Here is a 15,880-nt window from a genome sequence, read left to right on the forward strand (position 1 = left end):
TAATTAAAAAGAAGTTTGGAACACTTGTCATTGCAGTCCACGGAAGTTGCATCAACATTTTGTGTGATCGAATACAAAGCCTGTGATGACAAGAAAAATTCAAAAATTGGACTTGTTTTTTTTTTTTCAATTAGTGCACTTTTAGACCTGAACTATGTTTAATAATAAAAAAGTTACTGATTTTAGTTCTTAATTCATACTAACAAAAATTCGATGCGTTTATGTGTTTCGTGACCATTTTATAAGCTTATCTTGTCAATAGACAAACAGGTATTTAATTATTATTATTATTATTATTTGAAACAAATTCATTCAAATACAATTAGTGCGGTGCGGTACAAGAAATTTAACCGATAATTAATCGAATTTGTTTCATTTCCAACTAATCGTGATATGCCCGGTTACATTGTCACAAAAGATCCCGATTTACATTTAAAAGCATTCATGCATTTTCGTTGTGAATATCCCATCACGAAGACTAAGGTTATTTGCTCTTAAATCATGCATATATATACAAAATATAGCGGACCGGTAATCGGTTAAAAGTATTACAAATATTCACATCGTCAAAATAATTAACCAGTTTAGTTACTTGAACATTGCAAAGTGCAGTGAATTGGTAAATTGAACAAGTGTATATTGTTCAATACCTGCGTGCGTGCGTGCGTTTATACTTAAATACATATTTATGTATGTATGTTGTATGGTCATACATAAACACATGCATTAGTGTGCAAGTAAAGCATGCTCAAGACATTTTTTATATGTACAAAAGAGCAATAAAAAATATCAGGCGAATCTAAACACGTTATTAAATACTGTGGAAAATGTGTATATAACTATGTATGTAAATACGTTTCTTAACATAACAATACATACATAAATCAAAAGGCGACGGCTCGATCGACAAACATGGATCTGCTTTGTTCAGAAAGCCTAGTTGGTGATTCGGAAATACTATCATACATACATAATAAACCAACGACTGATGCCCCACAAGTTAATTCAAAAGAGAACATGAAAAATGCCGATCAGCCAGATTGTTGCTCGAAATTAGAAGTTACAACAAATGAAAATGCCAATGCGGATGCGATAATTGCAGACAGCGATGCAGAAATAACGTGTCCATTGATTACTAACCATATTAACGGCACTATAAATATAAGCCAAGAGCAGTGCAATACTGTAAAGGATTATTCAATGTTAAAATCTGATCGCTGTCTACAAAACGCATTAAAATCTGAAGAAAATCACCAGCAGAATGCCGAAACCTATTTTCACACGGTTCAAAAGGATATAACCCCACCGATGCGCAAGATTGTGGTAGAATGGATGATGGAGGTGAGTAAAAGAGCAATGCACCAATATTACAGTTACAATTTTAGCATCAACATCAGTGAACCAGTTACAAAGAAGTTCTTAGTTCACGCGTTAGTTTATTCTACAGTTCACCGGTCATTTTTTACGCAGTAGTTTATGAACTGCTTAGATTACTTCTTAAATGTTTGAAAATAATTTTTACAGGTTTGCGCCGAGCAAAAGTGCCAGGAAGGAGTTATTTTATTAGCACTCAACTATTTTGATCGATTTCTGTCAACAAAATCACTGCGAAAAACAAATCTACAAATTTTAGGCGCTGCCTGCTTACTACTTGCATCCAAACTACGCGAGCCCAATTGTCGCGCATTGTCTGTGGATCTTTTGGTCTTCTACACCGATAATAGTATATACAAAGAGGATTTAATTGTAAGCTTAAACATAGAGTCTTTTTGTTGTCATTATAAATACAATTAATTGCATTGTTTGACAGAAGTGGGAACTTTATGTATTGAGCCTCCTAGGCTGGGATCTTTCAACAGTGACCGCTTTAGATTTTTTAGATCTATTGATTATACGTCTACCCATAAGTAACAAAAGGTTCTCCGAACTCACAATTGAAAAAGTGCGCCGACACGCACAGGCATTTATATCATTAGCGGCCAAAGGTAAATGTATTCAACTTGAAATTAAAGCTGCTTATGTTTCTAAGTATGCATATATTTTCATTCTCGCAGAACATCATTTTTCAAAATATGCGCCCAGCACTATAGCGGCATCTAGCATTGCCGCATCCATGAATGGACTCAGATGGCATTTGTGCTCAGGTCATAACATTCACTTTTTGTTGAGTCGTCTGACTGTTTTAACCAATACAGAACAGGTTTGTAACTGCAAAGCAAACCGTTTTGCAATACATATATATGTATATGTATTTTTATATATATATATATATATACGTTTATTTTCTTTAAAGGATCAACTTGAGGAATGCATGCTGCAAATGGAATCCATATTCGACGAACACCGGCACAAATTGCAGCCATTTTTAATCAATACAGAGAACTCGCCTTCATTGAACGGATATTATAACTGCCGGTATCGGCATAAACAGTATCAGCTGCATCGTCAGAAACCGAAAACTACTATATTACCAAAACTTGCACAGACGTGCAAAATGCAGGCACAAGCCCAGAAGGAATTGCAGGAAATAAAGTTTTGATTCAATTGGATAGATTGATTGAATATCGAGTAATGCATGCCCCCAACGCTCACATTCACACATGATTTGGTTTTTGCCCCAAACATTTGTCTCACACAAAAAGTCTCACCGAGAAAACAGTTTAAACAAAAAGTGTCTCTTGTTTTTATTAATTGAGAACCAAATTTTTTTTGTATCTATATTACTAAATGTAAAAAAGAAAAAACTCAATTCCGGAAGTCTCAGACTGATAACACTTTTGCTACATTGATAAGAATTTTACTTTTCTAATATATTTAAAAATATGTATATTTCAGTGGAAAGAATTTTTAAAATTATAATTACACTATGCAACATAAATAAAAAACTATGTATAAAATTACATATTTTTTGGCTTTTATTATGAATTGTGAAACAGTAACAGCATTTAACTAACAGTGGGCTTAAACTACGTAAAAAAAATGCAAGCTTTAATTGTCATTTAAAAGTAAAGTAAGCTTAGCTTCTACATAAACATGTAACAGTTGCTATTACTCGAATAGCTTAATATTCTACTAGCTTAATTGCTTGTAAGCCAGAGCCATAAACAAATAAACACTCATTTTCATGCAGCAGCATGCCCTTAGTGTCGGCTATGCAAGTGTAGCCCAAATGAGTCCGTTGCTGAGTGCTTAAATGAATCTTGTATATTTGTTTATCCACGCCGCATGTATAGACAAATAAACCTGCTGATTCCGACTGTATAGTTAAAGCATTAACCTGTGCATTATGTAGCTTGGCGTGCTCAATGGTTTCTTCTAATTGCAAATCATTCAGTTTTATCGTAGTATGCTTAACGTTCTCATCATCGCCGCCTGTTACAATATGCAAAGTGTGCTGCTGCTCAACAAATGCATCCAGGACATTTATGCCGCCTGAATGCAACTGAAGCTTGAACTTCTGCAAGTCAAGAGTATGATTATAGCCATAAAGCTCACCACTTGTTGTTGCCACAATCATTAGATCTAACTCTGGCAAGCATTTGAGCTGCAGTGGACAACGCTTTACATCTATGAGCCGTATGAAATTGAGCATAGCTGCCTTTGCCAATTGCCATGTGTACAAGAGTACTCTGCCATCAGAGCTAGCTACATATAATGAGAAACCATTTGTATTTTCTTGTCTAAGCACAACAATGGACATGAGACGTGCATTGTTATTTGGTGTTATTGAAAGCAGCGTGTGTGAGCCCAGCTCTGTGACGCTGCCAGTGACACTATCAAATTCATTGATGCACAGCTGCGCGCGTCCTCCAACAGAGAAGATAAGCCAAGATCCCGGAGTTCCTAAGACAGCAATTGCTGCCAAATACTTAACATTCGACAAGTGTGTATGCAGTTCCAGGCGCGGGAACAGCGAATCATCAATAACTAGATTGATCTGGATAATATTATCTTCGCCAGCCGAAAGCAAATATTTCTTTCCATTTGCTGCTTTGGGCAGCAACAGCTGCATAGTGTTGCAGCTCTTTGTATGCCAACTATTGCGTGGCAATAGGCTGCGTTTGCTTTCGGGGTAAAGTTGCTCGCGATAAAAAATCACTTCCTTCTTTTGCACAAATATTATATCAAGCGCTTCATTAGTTAGCTCAAAGTCCCAGCAACGATGGCCACCGCCACATTTTAGCTGCAAAATCACACCATGCTGACGTGACCATGCCACAATGTGATTGTCATTGAAGCCTATTAAAATATCTGAAGTGGGCGCGGCTTCCACCCAGGCCAATGGCACATACTCACGTCGCAAGACACTCAATTGATAATCATTTAAATTTATACGCAAGTATATCAAAGCTGGGCCATGTCCAGCGCTCAAGATGTGAGCATGTTCTCCATGGATTCTAAGCAATTGCAATACAGTCGAACCCATATATCCATGCAAGTGTCTGATTTTGTCTCTCATCACAAATTCCGTTGCGTCTGGCTCTTGAGTGTAGAGCATGAGATTCCCATTACGTCGGCTAAGCAATATACATTGGGGTAATATAAGCACTGCAGCTGTTATACAGCTTTCATCTCTACCAGCAGCATTATTAAACCTGCCCACAACTTGTAATTCGTCACCTTTAAGCAGCAAGCAATTTCCCTGCTCATCTGATATTAGATAAAGCTCTTTGTTTAGAAAATGAAAAGAACGCACAATGCTTTCCATAATGCCACCATCATAGACTTTTACAAAACTTCCAGTGTCAGCATTAAATCTCAGCAAGGTAACGCGTTCGGCCCCACAAGTGGCAATCATGCCATCGAAAACTTCCAACACACTACACTTATAAGCTGGAAACTCGGAAACTAATTTCCAAATTGCTGACTCTGTGTTTACATTTATGTGATACAAAGAGTTCTTGTTGCTTAAACCAATCGCTACAGATTTGGTAATATATTTAACTTTGCGCATGTATTCAGTTGAGCTTAGCTGTGATATATGCAGCTGCTCTTGTTTAAATATCGTTTGTATATTTATGCCCAATATATTTCCTGTAGCGCCTGTGCAGTAGATCATTGAGTTGACTGCATCGAATCCAAGTTTCCATATTGGTGCTCCAAACTGTAAACGGTGTTTCAATAATAATTTACCTTCGGGGTTCCAAATGCATATAAATGAGTCCTCGCCACCGCTAATGATTAGCATTTGGTCTTCTGCAAAATGTCAATATAGATAAGGATTACACAAAAAATGTAAGCGCCAAATCAATAAATAAAACTTACCATAATCTACAATCATTGCACAGTAAACACGTGCCGTATGTCCAAAGCAGCTTAAGATGGGCTTCACCGACAAGGGCTTAGTGTCAAGCTTCCAAAACTTTAATGATCGGTCATCAGATGTGGTTACCAAGAGATTAGCACTCATTTTATAGTTTATGGAAAAGATGACACCATTATGGGCTTTGACACGCAAGTTAAGTCGATAGCACTTCAAAAGTCTAGTTGGATCAAGAATAATAGGATCTTTTGGTTGCCAAATCAGAATTTCACCAAATCCATTGCCGCTCATAATTAAAAGATCATTATAGCGTGTACCTTGCACCCAGGTATGATACAACAAGGAAAAGTCGGTAGAATGTGCCAACTCCATTATAATACATACATATTTCAATTCTGTATTTTGCACGAATTGTATGCGCAACATTGCACTATGAGCCATATGTAGTATAAACTGACAGCCTTCTTCATCTGGTAGAAATTTAGCCGTGCCAATCCAATCTTTAGTCTCTCCTTCGTATAACATTTGAAAGTTATCCGACTCCGACTTCGACTTATATGTGAAGAGAGAGAACTCATTTTCGCCATAAACCAACACAACTTGTTGGCTAAGTTCAAATCCATGCACTTTTTTGTGGCGGCCTCCTCGGGGCAATTTTACTATTGATTTTCTATCGCTGGCAAAGGCTTGATTACCAACAGCTGCTCATAAATACATGTGTTTGTTAGTTGAAACAAAATATGGAGATTATCATATTAAACACACACCGTATAGTGTTGAGGTCTCAGAAACATGGAGTGCCAATGAATCGGTAAACAAATTTTGATCCATTATACATATATTATTTACACTCGACTAAAATAAATAATAATAAATTGGCGCTCTTTCTATTAACTTGTTGTGCTTAGAGCATGATCAATTGATTAGTGATGTGGCGCGTGAATATAAAAATGGCACTATCGATATTTTTCTAATCGATATTTCGCCCCTGTTCATAACGAGCCCAACTTAATTGCGTTCATATTTAGTACTTAAAATTTGATTTGATTGTACAAATACTCTATTTTAATATGTATCGTAAATATTTGAGTTGATATGTAAACATTCCATAATAATTATTATGGATTGCAAACCATTATCGATTAACATTCAATAAATCCAAATTGATATCAATTCCGACGTTCCTTAAACAATATTCTATACATATTGCACAGCTATCTTTACCAACAACTTGAATCACCAGTAAAAGTCGATTCACTAAGATGTCTAGCACCGCTACCGTAATCGAAAATCAACTCTTATACAATTTTGGTTTTTTTTGTTTTTAATACGTATGTATGCATTAGTACATAAAGTGCTGATTGTTATTTTATTATTTTATTGCAATATTAACAATTTGTGTTACCTATAATTATAAGAGTATCCCAGCAAAAAACGATAATTTATAGCGTGTGCAAGTCAAACCATATACTGCTATATAAGAATAACTACCATAAAGCCACAATACATGCGTATGTATGTATATGTTCATATATACATGTCACTGTAATGTATTTTGCTTAAGCAATTTGATTTATTCATGAGTTTCAAAGGCGTTAACGTAGATTCTTAAAAAAACATTGCAAATATACGTAAGTCTTTGTCGAATAATTCGGATGTTCACGTGCTGTATAAATATTTACACATATGTATATGTACATACATATGCACGTACATATGTATGTACCTGCGTAGGTATAATTTGTTTCATGAGTTTGTACATACATAAATACAATAGCAAGTGAACTTAAGTGATATAGATTTACATTATCGCAAGTGTATTTACGTACTTACAAAAGAATTAAATGAAATTTGTTTATATGATTGATTAAATTCTATATATGGCAGTTCATACATATATATACATATGTATGTGAAAAATCTTACAAGCATACATATGCATGTACATACATACATATGTGTCACTTGTTCATGTATGCATTGTATATAGGAGTGTGGCACTTGCCGTATAAATGTGTTTACTTTAACCGCAATTGCCATAAAAGCGGTTAAGTGATAAATAATTGTACAAACCCAACATAATAAAGAAATATAAATATTTCTGAAGTAAACAAAGTTAATTCTCATATAAAAAGATAATGAACTATCATGTTAAATTGTTACATTTTTATTTTATGAGCATGGAACCATTATAAAATGCAATTGCTTTAATAGAGAAAGTTGACAGCTTTTGTTTTGAATCCAATTTGCCTGTTATGACCTTTCAATTAGAGTATTTCAATAACGAACAAACGACCTTAGCATGAAATCCACGCAAATCAGTAAATGCAGCCTATCTATTCAAATTTCCGTCATTTGGGCTTGGTAGTAAGTCTTATCGTATGATATAAACATTAATAAATGATAGCTTTGAATGATATTAAAAAATTGATAAAAGGCAAAAGGAACGGTAAGAAATTATGAGTAGATATTGGTGCCATTATATACGTATCGGTGCGACAGTCTATTTAACAATTGGAACTTATAGACTAACTATTGTTTTTCTACCCTTACTAATATTTTGCCACAATGCTGTGTTGTTTATTAAGTTGTACTATTCCTTTGAAATCCAAACCAGTGGTGGCAAAATAACAAAAGAGAACTGCTTTACGATTGTGTTTATTCGATATTAGAGATGTTTTAGTATATCGACTAAGTGTTCATAACTACATACTAAAACAAAGACAACAAATATCAGCTGTTGAGCAAACGAACAAACACATAGTCCAATGCAAGTCCAAAACGTATTCGGAAACTAAAACCGTAATAGGACTTTTTACGGAAATAATATTAACGTTTGGTTCTGAACACATTTAAAGTGAGCATTTAATTACTACAACCATCAATTACTAGTTATATACCACAACCAAAGCACAAGCTGTCCTAATGCTAAAGCCATAACTAAATAAATTTGATAGTCGAATTTTTCGCATTAACATATTTCATAATTCTAATTTTCACTAGTTCGAAATTTCCTCCCATATTTTATTTTTTCAATTCAATTGATTAAACGTGTGGTAATTTACTTTTTAGTTGACTATCATATATCATCAATTGATTTAATTATTTAAATAGTTTTATAACTGGCAAATCCTTCAGTGTTTTTTGAAGGATACGTTGCATTTTATCGAATAATTGTACATGCGATGTGCAACTGGTATCGATACTCCCCTATTCACCAACGATTCGGAAGAGTTCACCATACCCGGTTTGGTTTATTCGCCTTTTTGTAGACTACGGTTTGCGTTTACCTGTGCTCTTGCAATTCCTAAACAAATATCCAATTTGAACTGCCGTTTTCATTCTGCTGTCCACGCCTGAATGCTTAGAATGAAACTGTTCCTGAAAATTCCATTCAACAGTGACACGTGTCCTTTCGTCTCGCGACATTTGTTATGGTTTATCCTTTATAGCATACGAATACGCCTTCCCTCACTGTTCGCATTGTCTATTGGATCCTTCACAAACTAGTTGTGCAATTTATAATTGCATGGTGCCAATGTTTATTGAATAAGCCTGCATAGCTATTAGATAAGCTACATTTCTAAATATTGTTTATATTTGCACTGACACTTAACTCATGATACTTTAATCCAAAATTAATGAATTGGGACTCATTATTTTTTAGTAAAAAAATTTTGGCATGAAAACAAATATAAAAAAAAATGATCTGGTAAGCTCAAATTTTATGCAGCTTTTACTAAAATCGGTAAAAGAATCTTTTATGTATGCCTATGTAAAGTAGAGATCATTCATATACACTTAAAAACAAATTGCTCAACAGTTTATTACATTTTATTTACAGGATTATTGTTTGGCACGGATATTAACGAAACATAAGTTTGCACAAGCTCAGAAGCAACAAAAGTTACAAAAAATAAAACATAGTTGTAAATAAAAATATTTTAAGTTTTGTGATACTGAGTTAAGGAAAGTTTTTGTGTTTCAACATGGCCAAAAAGTGTCTTTGGAACTGTATGCTGCTCGTTCTATTGTCAACAATGTCCTTAACTAATTGTCAATTGGCCGAAAACAGTGCTAAAAGCGTTAATTCAGAAGCTGAACATACGCGAAATCTATATAAGAGAAATTCGGAGCAACAAATCAATCCGGTACACTCTACAAATAAAGAAGACCATGCCACACCAATATCAACAGCAGCATCGATAGTTGTACAAGGATCACAAGCAATATCTACCCAAGTGCAAACTGGTGGAAGTGGGGACAGTAGTGGTACAAATCTAGAACCACAAAGACCAAAAAGTTCATACAACTTGCTAAGTGAGGCGATGTCTCTGGCGGTTAGCAATGAATTCAGTAAGTTGCATGAGACTACTTTGTAGTATTATGTTAAGTGTATTCAATTTATTTAGTTATTAATATTTTCATATACTTGTTCTGCAGGCACTGTCAATAGTGGCTCAGCGGATGGAGCCTGTAGTGCCGATGATCTGGATTGTTATAGCGGTAGTGTGCAGGATCGATTTGGCATGGAAGCAATTGCTAGCTTGCATCGCCAACTAGATGATGATGATAACGGAAATATCGATTTGAGCGAATCGGATGACGTATGTAAATGCTTATCTCGTCTCGTCTATTTTCCTACTGTTTCCAAATTCTTAACATCTGACAATAGTTATAAAGTTGTTAAGCTTTTTAGACAAAGCGCTTATCAACTAAGCCTCTTTAAATTACAACAGTCATTAATAAATGTTAGAAATCTTAAAATGTGTTGAATTCATTTAATACGATGTGCCCTGGATCGCTTAACCATGAGTACAAAATTCTCTTAATCTACTAGCATTTAATTATAACTTATATAAATTCTTATAAACCTATATTACTGAAATATATGTATCTATTTTTGTATTCATTTAGTTTCTGCGCGAGGAACTGAAGTATGATTCTGGTTATGAGAAGCGTCAGAAGGCATTCCATTTCAACGATGACATGCATATATCAGTGAAAGAACTTTGGAATGCTTGGCTCCGATCAGAAGTACACAACTGGACCATTGAGCAAACCACTGACTGGCTGGCTCAGTCTGTTCAACTTCCACAATATGTGGATCTCTTCAGGTTACACAAAGTAACTGGTGCTGCATTGCCTAGGTAACTAACTAACTAATTAAAGGAACGAATTTGTTAATAAGCATTATTCATTGCTATAGGTTGGCTGTTAATAATTTACACTATGTAAGCAATGTGCTTGGCATTAAGGATCCAATACATAAACAAAAAATATCACTAAAGGCAATGGACGTTGTACTTTTCGGTCCACCAAGAGGTAAGTACAATGCAAACATTAACAAAATTAAAAAAGTTTCAGAAATTATATTTGATATGTAATGATAGTAAATTATTATTTGCCAAGCATATTGTGAATGTAAAGGTTGAATCTAAAGCTTTGTCGTCATTTAACACAATCAATGTAAATTCACAGAAACTGGAACTCGCTGGAAGGATTATATTCTGGTAACACTGTTACTAAGCGCAATTATCGGCTGTTGGTATGCCTATCAACAGAATAAGAATGCCAAGCGGCACTTGAGGCGCATGGCACAGGATATGGAAGGACTACAGCGCGCGGAGCAAAGTCTACAGGAAATGCAAAAGGTTGCTTAAGAACACTCAAGTCTAAATGAATATATATTCATAAATGTGTCTTTAAAATAGGAGCTTGAGCTGGCACGCATGGAACAGGAGAATGTGGCTACTGAGAAATTGGATCTGGAGCGTCGTTTGAAAGAAGTGCCATCGCTTAGCTCGTCCAGTTCCGATTTGGAGGTGCAGCAGCTGAAGAAAGAAATCGAAATGTTGCGTAGTGAGCTATCACGTGCGGAGTTCGAGCTGGTTGATAACTGCTGGGCGCCGCCACAGCAGCTGCAGTCCTGGCTGCAGTACACCTATGAGCTGGAAAGTAAGAATCATCAAAAGAAGCGTGTGTCCGCGGAGAAGCAGCTGCAATCAGCGCGAGAGGCATGCGAAAAGTTGCGCAAGAAGCGTTCAAGTCTGGTGGGAGCGTTTGTATCAACGCATGGCAAGAGCATTGATGACGTGGATCGCTCAATAGTGGAGGCGCGTAACTCGCTGGGCGAAGTCACTAATGAGCTGCAGGAGCGTCTGCATCGCTGGAAACAGATTGAATCGTGCTTAGGCATTAATATTGTCAACAATAATGGCTTGTCTTACTTGGAAAATGTGCTTTATAATCGTAATGGCAACATTGGCAGCAGCTCGGGTAGTTCTACTAAGGGCTCCAGAGGTAACTAGCAGGCTATACTTTAATAGAATTGCAAATATCTGTAGCTAATGTGTATTGTAATTACAGCACGGATCACAAATAGCACTGATGATCTGGACGATGAGTCACTACAAGGTAAGCTGAATTTTGAGAATTTTTCACTGCTTGCCACGGAATAACCACATGCCCGCATTTAGAAGGTAAATCTTCTTCCACTGGACAAATCCATTTAAGTGAACCATATACAAATATGTAAATTTATTTCTTTGAATCATGTACACGAAAATTTACTAGCTGCTTGTCTAAAACTAGAAGCAAAACCAGAAAACAAAAAACATAAAAACAAACCGTTCCAAACGGTACTTGTGAGAAAAATAGCAATATATGATCATGTTCTTTCGAAAAACTTAGTTAATGATGCATTAAGAAAGTGTCTTTTATTCATGCATGAAAAAATTATATAAAATGCTTAATTATTTAATAATGAGAAACGAGTAACTTAAAATATTTATAAATAAATCAGTAAGGCTGTAAAGCAATAATAAAATAGTTAAGCAATATTTAAATATGTAAGCTATGGGCTTTTGGAGGTATATTTTTTTTTACTAACCCATTTTTGATATACATATATATATATTCCTATACCGTTATACAAGGTTTTAAACGAAAAAGCAAGTTAATAAAATTTTAGCATAAATATATATATATATATATAAATCAATCAATACAAGCCTTTTATATTACATTCTCAATATATTTTTTTAAGAAATATTTATGCAGCTAAGATTCGTTTCCTAAAGCACAATTTTTTCTTCATACGTATTATCTATGAAAAACTTAATATATATTTGTGTCGAATTCGTCAGGTCAGGTGTGGTTTGTGATATTCCGACTTTCTTATTCGAACGGTTGCTGAATTAGCTCATCTATATGTTTTTTTTTAGAATATTGGTTTCTTCCATATATTATTATCTAGCCAATCTACATCTATCTCTCTTATCCTCTCATAAATGTGGCAAACACATTTACATTTTTGTGTGTACTTAAACAAATTTCGTCCTAAATATCATTTCATAATATGTAATATCTTATGTTCGATTTGTGTTTTTCAAATTGGCTTTATATCTTGTTGTCTCTTCCATGTATTTTATATTGGAATCTAATGCACTTCATTTTGCTTCCTATCTTTGTAATCTCACATTCGGTTCCTTTTAATTGTTCCTATTTTATTTTTGTTTTTCTGCAAATATTTAGACTAAAATAATTCGTTTGCCCCCTTGCTGTATTAATTTCTAAGCATATTCTATTTTATTTGTGTCCACTTCAGCTTATTCTCGAAATTATGTTGCCTTTGTCATTGTTGTTGATGTATTATGTTTCAAAGATTTCGAATACTCCTGTGGTAGTTGAAAAATAAAGGTTTCGGGCGAAGTGATTATTGTATTTATAAAATTGTATTAAAGTCGTTGTTTCTAGCAAAAAACAATTGAAGAAATATTGTGCTTCTAGGTGCAGTTTTCCATTTTCAAAACGAAATGAGTATACGAGTATATTTCAATTAAATTCTTTTTAATTTCGCGTAAATACTTTAAGCAGCCAGTGGCTGATTTCTTTTCCATTTTTTTTTTGTTTAGTATTAAAAGTAGTTTATGTTCTTATCTCTTATCTATATATTTATACACTTTAATTTAATCTAAGTTGGTTTATTCATACTAATAATAAAAACAATGAACAAAAGTACACAAATCAATTGTATTACTTTTTATTTTCGCAAAATACAATATTACAGGCTGTAATTTACAGCAGTCACTTGAGCTTTTGCTTATGATTGCAAGATTTTCATTAATTTTGCGGTTCCCGATTCTCGAATGGCTGTTTCGTCAGCGAATCTGCTATTTATATTCAATATTCACATTTGAATAGCATAACCTGACTTAAATGACTTTTTACAAGGTCTAATAGGTCTAAATGGTGGCGTTAACCGCAATAGGTTGAAAGCGAACTTGCAGCGGTTGCTTCTTGGTTACTTCTGTAGTAGTAAAAAAAGCGGCCACTTTCATTTGCGGACAGATAGACAGACTGGATCAAGGGCTCAAAGAGGCGACTGTGATGCAGTCAGAGCTATGTGGGCATAAGTCATGTAAGTTTCGGTGTGCGCATGGGCATGAATTATTTTATTGTGAGACTTTTGTCCTTAACTAACTTTGTTCTCAGAGACCTCGCAGCTGAAGAGCTCGCTCTGGGATTGCAGATATTCTCGGCGCTGTGGCAAGGTGAGTTGTTCTTTATATCTATCTATCTATTGTGCAATGATATAGCAATAGCTATTGTAGTTTGTGAACTCAGCTTTAGCCAAGGAGTTTTGTGCTACTTCATCTCAACAAAAGCTCAGCCAGCTAGAAGCAACTGCAACCGAGTCCAGATCATAAGGATCTGCTTGCCATCAGGTAATCCGTAGTGTTCCCCCGTGGAACGAGAGGCAGTTGGGGACTTTTAAATATGACAGCAAACGACAGCAACGACAACGACACAACAGTGACTCTCAGTTAGCCACAAAACATAAAGTTATTGCTTTTTGTTTTAGTTGTAAAAGTTTTGTAAATTTTAGTTAGAGGAATAAATAAAAAAAACAGCTTTAATTTTATTATTTGTGCTAATATTTTCCATTATATTTAAGCTATGTTATTTCGTAGAAATTAATTTTAGTTAGCAAACAATACAGAATTTCCCGCAATTGGCTTTCATAAACATTTCCATTTTCATAGACATATGTTAAACAACAATAATTTTTTCTCTTTCATTTTTCAAACCCAATACTGAACTATTATATTGAACAAAGTCTATTACTTGTAGGTGCAATCGACAATAGTCGTCTCATAGCTCAAAACAGCTTTCTGCCCGAGGACAGCTCCTGCAGCGACGAAGGCACTGACAATCTCTCGGTGCAATTCGGTCAAAGCAACATTGCCCTGGATCACGTCCACGCTACTAAAATAGAGGAAATTGATTTAATCATTGGGCAGGCCAATGGTATGCCTAGAACCAAAAGTGCTGCATTGCTGGGACATGTTGCGACGCCAGCGGATTTCTCTCGAGCCAACAGGTAAATTTATTTGCATCCATCAATTGCTAATAATTATTGTTTCTTTTGTTAATCTCAGCATAGCCCATGGGGCTAAGAGCAATGAAAGCACTTATCCATATGTACCACCCCGGACCAAAAAGCGCCTATCGTCCACATCATCCACACATTCGTCAGAGGGCGTAGTCTCATGTACTCCAAGTATTGGAAATGCCCCGCAACGTCCACCCCGAAAATCGACTGAGAGGTTCGTATATGTAACCTTATAAACTCCCGGGTGCTCTTAGAGGTGCGTTTCTGACATGTTTTGACTCCAGTGTATAAATACGAAATACAATTTATTGGGTTGCCAAAAAAGTCAGCTCGGCCCCTATTTCATTAATTTGATGCTACAAATTGAATACAATTGATTCTACAATTGAACATAAGACTTTATAAGACATATTAATTATCGACTGACTTTCTTGCCAACTCCTGGTTAAACTGTTGTATCGACATAATAAATAAGTAAATTTATATTATATTAAATGCGCAACTAAATCAATATGAAAATGTGATCTATAACTCAGAAAACTATTCTAATTTTCATATGTAAAATGCAAATTTTAAAAAGAAATATTGTTAAAATGGTGAACATTGGTTTCAATGAAAGAAGAAGATTAAAAACTTCTATAAATATGCATATGTACATAATTACAAAAATTTATCTACAGCTTATTTAAGATATTGTTGTCCCAAAGGAACATAGATGGCTTTTTGTTTATTAAAAAGCTGAAATCAGAATAAAAATATGTATAAGCTTAAAATATTGCTCGTTTTTAAGAATAAAATTAAAAAGAAACAAATCTGTCAACTAACTTGTAATTTTTAATATAATCTTGTTGCTGATACCCATCCATATACAATAATAATGTAAGATGTTGAACCAAATTAAGAATGCTTGTTATAAACGTAACTTTAAAAACATGAAATGTATGAGAAATTGTATGCGATCTGGATGTCAGAACATAAACGAGAAAATTACATAAAGCTTCAATCAAAATTTACAATATTTTTTGTAATTTTTTTTAACTACAATTTCAGATCTCAAAGGCAGAAACACTAATAAACTTCTTGGAAATAAATAATAAATCAAAAAAAACTATAAATCTAAGGACAATTGAATTTATTTTTTTTTACTCTGGATAATAATTTTAACTTTTTTAGCATATAGCCACTGCCAAGAACCAAATTGAACTTCAGTTCAATGAATA

At 34.6% G+C, this 15,880-nt stretch overlaps 3 protein-coding genes across 7 annotated transcripts; 2 read left to right on the forward strand and 1 right to left on the reverse strand.

Annotated features, from left to right (window-relative positions):
- Nucleotides 1-499: 499 nt before the first annotated feature.
- LOC108605706 (G1/S-specific cyclin-D2) lies at nucleotides 500-2,802 on the forward strand. Its single transcript, XM_017995498.2, has 5 exons — nucleotides 500-1,341; nucleotides 1,525-1,746; nucleotides 1,811-1,985; nucleotides 2,055-2,200; nucleotides 2,294-2,802. The coding sequence occupies exons 1-5, from the start codon at nucleotides 913-915 to the stop codon at nucleotides 2,537-2,539; spliced, it is 1,218 nt and encodes a 405-aa protein (XP_017850987.1). The 5' UTR covers nucleotides 500-912; the 3' UTR covers nucleotides 2,540-2,802.
- A 113-nt stretch (nucleotides 2,803-2,915) lies between these two features.
- On the reverse strand, nucleotides 2,916-6,291 carry LOC108605575 (WD repeat-containing protein 6). Of its 3 annotated transcripts, none has more exons than XM_017995345.1 (3): nucleotides 6,031-6,286; nucleotides 5,266-5,964; nucleotides 2,916-5,196 (listed from the first exon to the last, which is right to left on the reverse strand). In XM_017995345.1, the coding sequence occupies exons 1-3, from the start codon at nucleotides 6,092-6,094 to the stop codon at nucleotides 3,062-3,064; spliced, it is 2,898 nt and encodes a 965-aa protein (XP_017850834.1). In that variant the 5' UTR covers nucleotides 6,095-6,286; the 3' UTR covers nucleotides 2,916-3,061. The 3 variants fall into 3 exon arrangements, with proteins under 3 accessions (XP_017850834.1, XP_033150207.1, XP_017850835.1); XM_033294316.1 differs by lacking the exon at nucleotides 6,031-6,286 and having other exon boundaries at nucleotides 5,266-5,580; nucleotides 5,648-5,705; XM_017995346.2 differs by lacking the exon at nucleotides 2,916-5,196 and having other exon boundaries at nucleotides 5,533-5,580; nucleotides 5,648-5,964; nucleotides 6,031-6,291.
- Nucleotides 6,292-6,504: 213 nt separating this feature from the next.
- Nucleotides 6,505-15,800, forward strand: LOC108606459 (stromal interaction molecule homolog). 3 transcript variants are annotated; one of them, XM_017996575.2, is made up of 11 exons: nucleotides 6,505-6,594; nucleotides 9,108-9,619; nucleotides 9,707-9,870; nucleotides 10,181-10,413; nucleotides 10,473-10,588; nucleotides 10,745-10,917; nucleotides 10,978-11,566; nucleotides 11,633-11,680; nucleotides 14,399-14,648; nucleotides 14,707-14,874; nucleotides 15,711-15,800. In XM_017996575.2, exons 2-11 carry the CDS (start codon nucleotides 9,253-9,255, stop codon nucleotides 15,730-15,732), a joined length of 2,130 nt encoding a protein of 709 aa, XP_017852064.1. In that variant the 5' UTR covers nucleotides 6,505-6,594; nucleotides 9,108-9,252; the 3' UTR covers nucleotides 15,733-15,800. The 3 variants fall into 3 exon arrangements, with proteins under 3 accessions (XP_017852064.1, XP_017852066.1, XP_017852065.1); XM_017996576.1 differs by lacking the exon at nucleotides 6,505-6,594 and adding an exon at nucleotides 8,055-8,120; XM_017996577.2 differs by lacking the exons at nucleotides 14,399-14,648; nucleotides 14,707-14,874; nucleotides 15,711-15,800 and adding an exon at nucleotides 11,743-12,014 and having other exon boundaries at nucleotides 6,508-6,594.
- Nucleotides 15,801-15,880: the final 80 nt, after the last annotated feature.

This window comes from Drosophila busckii, chromosome X, assembly GCF_011750605.1.
Source record: "Drosophila busckii strain San Diego stock center, stock number 13000-0081.31 chromosome X, ASM1175060v1, whole genome shotgun sequence".
Taxonomy (NCBI): domain Eukaryota; kingdom Metazoa; phylum Arthropoda; class Insecta; order Diptera; family Drosophilidae; genus Drosophila; species Drosophila busckii.